The sequence below is a fragment of the Glycine max genome, chromosome 10, assembly GCF_000004515.6.
Source record: "Glycine max cultivar Williams 82 chromosome 10, Glycine_max_v4.0, whole genome shotgun sequence".
Taxonomy (NCBI): domain Eukaryota; kingdom Viridiplantae; phylum Streptophyta; class Magnoliopsida; order Fabales; family Fabaceae; genus Glycine; species Glycine max.
Genome location: NC_038246.2, coordinates 46,193,485 through 46,201,908, shown reverse-complemented (window position 1 = coordinate 46,201,908; position 8,424 = coordinate 46,193,485). Strand labels below are relative to the sequence as shown.

At 28.4% G+C, this 8,424-nt stretch overlaps 1 protein-coding gene across 2 annotated transcripts; it reads right to left on the bottom strand.

The window, feature by feature from the left end:
• Positions 1-309: 309 nt before the first annotated feature.
• LOC112998154 (ferric reduction oxidase 4) lies at positions 310-5,642 on the bottom strand. Of its 2 annotated transcripts, XM_041005911.1 has the most exons (9): positions 5,458-5,642; positions 5,161-5,266; positions 4,649-4,837; positions 4,315-4,549; positions 2,533-2,639; positions 2,312-2,409; positions 1,579-1,822; positions 714-1,429; positions 310-618 (listed from the first exon to the last, which is right to left on the bottom strand). In XM_041005911.1, exons 1-9 carry the CDS (start codon positions 5,606-5,608, stop codon positions 479-481), a joined length of 1,986 nt encoding a protein of 661 aa, XP_040861845.1. In that variant the 5' UTR covers positions 5,609-5,642; the 3' UTR covers positions 310-478. The 2 variants fall into 2 exon arrangements, with proteins under 2 accessions (XP_040861845.1, XP_025979944.1); XM_026124159.2 differs by having other exon boundaries at positions 2,312-2,639.
• Positions 5,643-8,424: the final 2,782 nt, after the last annotated feature.

Here is an 8,424-nt window from a genome sequence, read left to right as displayed (position 1 = left end):
GTGAAGGGTTAAAATCACTGTGAATTAGTTCCAGGTTGCTGGGATAAATCATGAATAAATATAAATATACCTATAATTTCAGGACATCACTTATTATAGATGTAATTTTTAAAATCTTTTTGTCTCTCTTTCTCTACTTTATCCTTTTAGGATTTACGTTTATCATTATCAAGTTGTAATATAATATAAAAAAACGAATCAGCAATTTTTTCTCTCCAATAAAAAACAACTTTTTGCATCATTGTTGAACAACTTTTTAAAACATACTTATATATGTACATACAGAACAGAAAAAAGATACAGTATATACTTTTTGCAAGTTTATTTGTTTCATGACTTCCACTCAATATTACACATGACGCCCACTCACAAACACACACAAACGGGCTTACACTAAACAATAAATATTATTCACAATTTATTTAACAACAGACCAATCAGAAAATGTAAAACATATAAACAGCCATATTGATACACATCACCATGTAAAGCTGAATGATTCAAAGTGAAGATTATCAGCTAGACCGGAAGCACAGATTTTGCCAACTTCATGTCTCATGCTCCTTGGCCCAGAAACCAAGACTCCAATGTCTTTGTCTTTGCACTCAAAAAGAATTTCTGAAATATTAACAAAATGTATCATCACCCCTTGATATTAATTATAAACCCAAATATAGTCACTAGACAATGTACAGAACCCTGCCAAAACTTACTCTTGAGATCAGGTCTTGCACCAAAATGCACATTGGTTGCTTGCACTAGAGACTGGTGGGGAAGACTTTCTAGTTCTCTCTCTGAGCCATAAATCCATGACCCTGGTGACCTTGTTGGTGTTGGAAATTCTACATTCATGATTTGCTTACTTTCCAAGGAGTTTTGTCTCTTCCACCAAAGAAAAACTGCACTAGAACATATGCATATGACTGCACAAAGTAGAAACATGAACCACAAAACCTTAAAGGTCCAATGATAAACTTCATCTGAGTTATTTTCAATTGGATATATGTAGTAACGAGTGATAATCCCCAAAAGGAGGAGGAACATGAGAAAGGATGACGAGATTATAGCACCAAGCCATAGCCAGTTGTTTGGGCCTAATACAAGTGAGATAGGAGAGTCTGAGAGGATAGGCTTAAACCATTTGGTTTGGATTTGTTTTTGAGAATCTCTTGGGGCTTCTTCTTTTTCTCTGGTAATATAGGCCTCGATTTGCAATTGATGAAGGTTTGAGAATTGAGTTGTTGAAACAAAAAGAGGAAGCAAAAGATCTAACATGGTTAGATCAGCAGAATTCTTGAAAGCACAAACAAGTAGGACTTTTGGAACGTGGGATTCTTGTTCTTGTCGGTTTTGAAATATGAGATCCCGGATTATGGATATGAAGGGAGTGATGCCACTTCCACCACTCACCAACACAAGCTGCTTGTACCTATTAAGAGACACAATGACAGGAATTAAATTAGCTTGTAATTTAAAATTATTTCATTATAAGACAGCATAATATAAATATTAAATATCCAAAATGAAAACATTATCAACAAAAAGTATTTTTTTTTATGCTTGTTATGAACACCAGACCTTAAAAATTGTGAAGTCGTAGTTGGTCCATAGGGTCCTTCAACAGAAACGTTGAGATGATCCAAAGCAGATGAGGAAAGTTCCTGATAAAGTTTGTTTGACCAGCTACCCCCAGTTTTAACGGCAACACTCAGAATATCTGTTTCCATGTTACAACTTGAAATGACTGTAAAAGGGTGCCACTGCAGCTTGGAAATCTTGGGCACATTTATAAACACCATGCTCGTGGGGTTATAGTATAAACCTGAAGTTAGGAATCAGATAATTAAAAAAAAGTGATATTTTTCTCAGTAAAAAACTTGGTTTAGGTAATAAAGTTTATTCTCGTGTATACACTAAAAAAAATGTCATACAATAACAGTTAGCCATTGGGTTTACCTCGGTTGTTGACATAACTTTTACTTAATGAAAATTGAATTATTAATATAAATATTGTAAATTTTGATGCCCCAACAACATGATGTAATTGTACTAGTAGATAGACATTCCTGTTGGAATAAAAATGATATATACTATCATGGCATTCATCTTATTACTTAACATTTATTTCTCATTAGGACATGATATTATTTTGCTGGTATACATAAGTCATTTTTATAGGTCACTGTGTCATAACTCATTATTAACTGAAAATTAATTAGAAGTCAAGGTGTATTCATAATTACATAACAATAAGAAAAACTAATAAAGGAGGGGAAAAACTAATAAGAAATTACTATTTTGATTGGCTTACTTGGATTCTTGGAGAAGTTGAGTTCAAGTGCACCACAAGGTAAAAGGCGAGCTGATAGCAACGGAGCACATTGGCGAGATTGTAAGAATCTAAGGTGTCTATCAATGAGAAAAAGGAAAATCCCCGGAGAAATCATGCACATCCATTCAACGCCGACGTGCATGGCATAAAATAAGATGTAGAGAGTGTAGAGATGGTGAGTGTAGAAGAAAACCTCATACATTTTTCGCCTGAACCCTGGAAAGCTGGTCACCCACATCACTAATGCAATTAAAATTGCAATCACCCCAGCTACATTTGATACATATGTCTTGCTCCACTCTAGTGTCTGTGACATCAAAATTATGCTTATATAGTTATATGATTAATTGTAATAAATTAACACTATGTTTATATTCTTGTGTCTCTTTATATATATTGAATGTGCGTCTACACCATGCGTGGATACAGATCTTCCTATGGAAAGAGATGGATGAGATGACTATATATATTATATTATGAAATTCGTTTAGGTCTAATATATATATGCTTTTATGGCCTGTTTAGGCCTTAGGGTTTATATATAATTCAATTTCTGATAATAAAATCAAATTAGCGGTTATCACTATAGAAAATAATGAAGCTTACATTAAGCTATATGCAGTAACCTTATCTCGGTTAAGTAATTTTTCCAGGATGCATGATAACGTTTCAAACAAGACTTTTATTTAGATGATACAGTAATTATGTAACAAAAAAGATGATACAATAATTTATGACTACGAAGATATATATATATATATATATATATATATATATATATATATATATATATATATATATATATATATATATTTCTTGCTTTAAAAAATGAAGATATATATTTTTTTATCAGTAAATATTAAATTTGTTAAAAATATTAGTTAAAAAAATTGAATTTAAGATTTTTTTTAATTATTGGGTTAATCTTGTATCTTATGAAGATGTATAATATATGATACAAAAGGAGTTGCTCTTATAATTTTATTTACGGGCACATAATATTTTTAATTTTTCTTGTATATACGCTCCCGTAGAATTGGACGATCTAAAGTTGCAAGAACTTTTAGCTTTAAACTAGGATTGAATCGCACTTTCATAAGAAGGGTAGAGATCACTTTTTTAATCCAAAGATGAGTCAATATGGACTAAAATCAGTGATGAATCCATCCGCCTTTAGAAATTTGAAATTAAAAACAAATAACAAAGAATCAATATTGTATCATATATCTGAAATACTTTTTCTTTAAAAATACGTCTAATATAATCTAACCTGGTTAAATAAGATTATTAAAATAAATTAAAACACAAAAAGTAATTTAATCTTTCTCATAAGTTAAGAGGAAAAGCTTCTAAAACGAAATTATCACTAAAAAGTTCATATATTAACAATTAGTTATATAGAAATATTGCCTTTGCTTGTATAAACTTTATCTAACAAAAATTAAATTAATATAAAATTTGTAGACCTATATATATATATATATAATTATTTATTAATTAGTATGATGCGTTAGACTTAATTAATAATATTAACAGTTGTACTTTTGTCAGACAAATTAAAATATATATTAACTGAGACAAGTCTATCAACTAACAATTACTCTGATTTTTTTTTTTGCGGTGTATTAAAGTGCCTTTTGTCTATGCTTATATAAATGTATCATTAAACTTTAGTCATTAAATTGTAAAAAAATAAAAAATTTAGTCATTAAATGTGTGGTTAATTGTTTAAGATTTTTCAGCGGCTCGAAACTGGTAATTAGCAAATATACTAGATATTATCAAAAAAAGAGGGACAAACTTATTCTTCTTCAAGTCCAAGCACAAAGCGATAACAGATTCCTAGCCTCAAATGCATGATTGACCATCTTATCATAAACATCCATATGGTCCTGGTCCCGGGGCTATGAATTTGGTCGTAACATTTTTTTTAATTAAATGTTTATTAGCTAGGGTTGGCATATATATAAAAAAATATGTACCTCTTTCATTTGGTGTGTGATGCCCCAATAGATGAAGAAACCTACAGTATGCGCAGCAAAGAGAACATTGGATAGATGTCCAAGCCAGATATGGTACTTGATGCTTGACTCAGATGTGAGTCCAACAAGGGGAAGAATAGAGGATCCTCTTGTCACTGGAAAGAATAGAAATGCCCAACATATGTTTCCTATGTACCCAAGTCTCAGGGATACACTCCTGAACTTTGCTTGCCACCTTGCCATGACCAATAATCGATTATGCAAAGTATTTGTTTCATTAGGTTAAACGTTATTTAAAAAAAATAAAAAATTCAACCATATAAGAAGTACTTACACTTTCTCGCCCTCCTTGTGCATATGGAGGTGTCCAAAGCTGGTATGTAAGTAATTGGAAAGGGACCATATCAAGAGTGCGACAAACATGAGTGCAAAAATAATCTCCATAGATGTGACAATTCCTATTGGAGACATCACAAGAAATGGACGTCTCAAGAAACATAACCATCTGTTTACAACTCCTCCGCTGAAACCAAAACGTACATGCATATTGAAGAGAAAACAATCATTTTATTTAGAAAGATCTGAGTTCAGAGGGTATAGCTTCAAGCTAGCTAGCTAGTATATATGGAAGGATTTGGATCTTCTCTCTTGTTCTTCAATATATAATAGGACATAAACCAATTAGAGAAAGGAGGACATGCCCGAAAATCATAGCTACATATCCAATTAATTAAGGTGATCCTTCTTTCTCTCTCTCTCTCTCTCTACAATTGATATAGAACCATATCTTGTATGAGGAAGATCCAAAACCAATAATTAGATGATGGGTTTTATGCTTTTTCGTACCTTTTGGAAGGTAGCTTTTCCGTTCCTTTTTCGTGAAGATGGAGATAGATGCAGCTCAGGGCCCCTATGAGCATAACGGGGAATGTGAAAAGCAAGAGATTTGTTCCTAAAATTAAAAGCCAACAGTGCAATTATATATACAATTATAGCATTCAAGAAGAGAAAGTACGCGAGTAAAGAAAAAGATCGAGCAGAGAGAGAGATGAATTAATGGAAATTCTTAATAACTAGTCTTATGGATATGTACAAATTTAATTATGTAAGTAGATGAAGATGCAATGAGAAGCATGTATGCACCTTGCTCTCTAAAGTATGTAGAGTTTAACTTGGTTTTGAGTTTGGGGGTCCAGGTGTTCTTGTAAACCTTTGTAGGCAACAAGATCCAAACCGTGAGCCACCCAATAAACACCAAAAGTGAAGTTATCCTAAGGAATGTGTGGCTCCTCATCGTGTTCTTGTGGGAGTTGTAAGTCTCTGTGATATGCAAGGTGTATATATATAGAAAAGTCAGACACCTTATGCGTGAGCCCAAAACAATCGCTGCTCTTGTACTTAGAATTATCAGTAATAATAGATTATTACTTCGTCACCCCAAACATTTTGTTAATACATGTTATATTTCTTTATAAGAAATGCTAGCAGCTAACTGAGACCCCTTTTTTTTAACGTTTTCTTTTAACACTCTCTAATCTTTATGTAGATGCATGCCTGAAATTTGTTAAAAATAATAATAATTTAGATGAGATTTAGTTATTTAAAAAGAATGTTAGAAAAAATATCAATATATTTTTTTTATTTTAATTTTTTTTCTTTCACATCATGTATTATTTATTATATATATTTATATATTTTTCTTTTCTCTCTCTCTATATGTTTACCAGGCTATCCCTTATTTACCTACAAATTCTTATACAATTGCATTAGTTAATTTGTTCAAGTGGCTAGCTACCACCAGATTTCATATTAAAATCCAAAGAAGTCGTGCTCAAAATATTCTGCACTGTTTTCATTGAATGCACGTAACAGTGTAAGTGTATTCTTTATACCATATACAAAATTACCGTTACAATGAGTTTGTATTATGCTGATAATTTTTCAGTGTGTATATTTCGAACTTTATTTATGATAATTTTTTTTTTTTTATCCAAATCACAGTTATCTTTAATTAAAAACAATTTTGTTAGAATCAATTAAAATAACTATAAACAACAAAATTCTCCTCTACCTGTTGTAGTATATAGACGCATATAGCGCATGCATGTTCCCATAACAATGCAAATCCACAACACACAACAAGCTAGCTAGTGCAGCAACAAGACATTGCACAGTACACACACTTATATCTAATGGAAAAAGCTAGATGACACTAAAGTTAATTGCCGAAACATTCGAATAATTTTGATTGGTTCATACATTATATTTATCTACCTCATATTTTTCGTCAAACTCCAACTTAAAAATGTGTTATTTAAGTCACGTCATATTTTCATTTTCGTGCAATTCGTTCAAAACTGCTTAGTAGTTTGGACTTTTTTTTTTACCATTCGGGTGTAATTTTTGTAGGCTTTTTTCACATGAGGATGTTCTTTAAATTATTTTCTAGAAGAGAAAAAGTTATAATAGGTGTTACGATATCTAAGAGTTAGAAGTCGTAATATCTGTTTCGATTTATTATTATTATTTTTTAAACTAAAATCGTAAAATTATTTATGACTTTAATGTATATTTTTTTTTATTTATGACTTGTTAAGATTTTTTTTTAATTGTATGACTTCAAAGTGTAAGTTTTTTTTAATGGTATAACTTTTGAAGTTGTAGTATTTTTTTTTTACTGTTTTAGGATTTTTTTTATTTACTTGTTATTTTTTGTTTTGTTTTTTATTTTTTTAAAAAATTGTAATTAATTTTTTTATTTAATTATTAAATAAATATTTTAATTTTACTTGCTATTAGTTTTATTCAATATCTTGTATATATTTTTTATATGATTTTATTTAATATGTTAAATATTTTTTTATTTTAAATATATTATATAATTTTTTAGTAATGTTTTATCTAAAATATTTTGTATATTTAAAATTTATATAATTTTATATATTTTAATATTTTATATATTTAACGTAATCATATTAAAAGTGCATACAAATAAGTACGACTAATATAATATTTACTTTTTTGTTTCTTTTTAAATTGTGATTCATGTTATTTTTAATTTAACAACTATTTTTATTATTAAATTATTAGATGTTGTTAATAATAATTTTTTTTATATAAAATAAATAATATTATTTCATAAATTATAAGTCAATATTAGTCACAAAATATTTTAATATTTGTTTTAAAATTTTAGTTTTCTAAAATTTAAGTATTTTAAAAAATATTAAATATCATTACATTAGTTTTTTATTTCATTTAAAAAACAAATAAAATTCAATAGCATTGTTAAAAAATTATATAAATTTTAAATATATCAAATAAAACAATATTAAAAAGTATATAAAATATTTTAAATAAAAAATATCAAAAAATATATAACATAGCAAACAAAACTATATAAAAAATATATACAAGATCTTAAATAAAAATAATAAGAAATAAAATTAAAAATATTTATATAATAATTAAATAAATAAAATTTAATTACAATTTTATTTAAAAAAATTGAAAACAAAACAAAAAAAATACAAGTAAATAGAAAAAAAAAATCCTAAAACAGGAAAAAATATTACAACTTCAAAGTGATATCATTAAAAAAATTGTGATTTTGAAGTCGTAAAACTAAAAAATAAAAACTTAATAACTTTAAAGTCGTAAATAAAAAAATTTTCATTGAAATCATAAATAATTTTAGTACTTTAATTAAAAGAAAAAAATAATAAATCATAATAAATATTATGATAGAAGTCGTATGACATGTTACGATTTAATTTTTTTTGGAGAAATAATTTGAAAAACACTCCATATGAAAAAATCAGCAAAAAAATTGCACCGAATGGTAAAAACACCTCCTAGTTTGTACTCTATAACAGGTTGTTTACATCATTACGTAAATAGATTACAGTAAAAAAATTGTGATGTTTTTGTTGACATCGTGACTTAATTTGAGATTTAGCTTAATTGATCGAATTATACGAGTTATAATAGATTTCTTAACACTATTTTACATAAGGATAAAAAAAATATAAAGCATTAAAGCCAGGTAAAGCCACAATTCGAGCATAAGGGCCAAGACATTATAAATGCACAGTGAACCTTATTTAATTA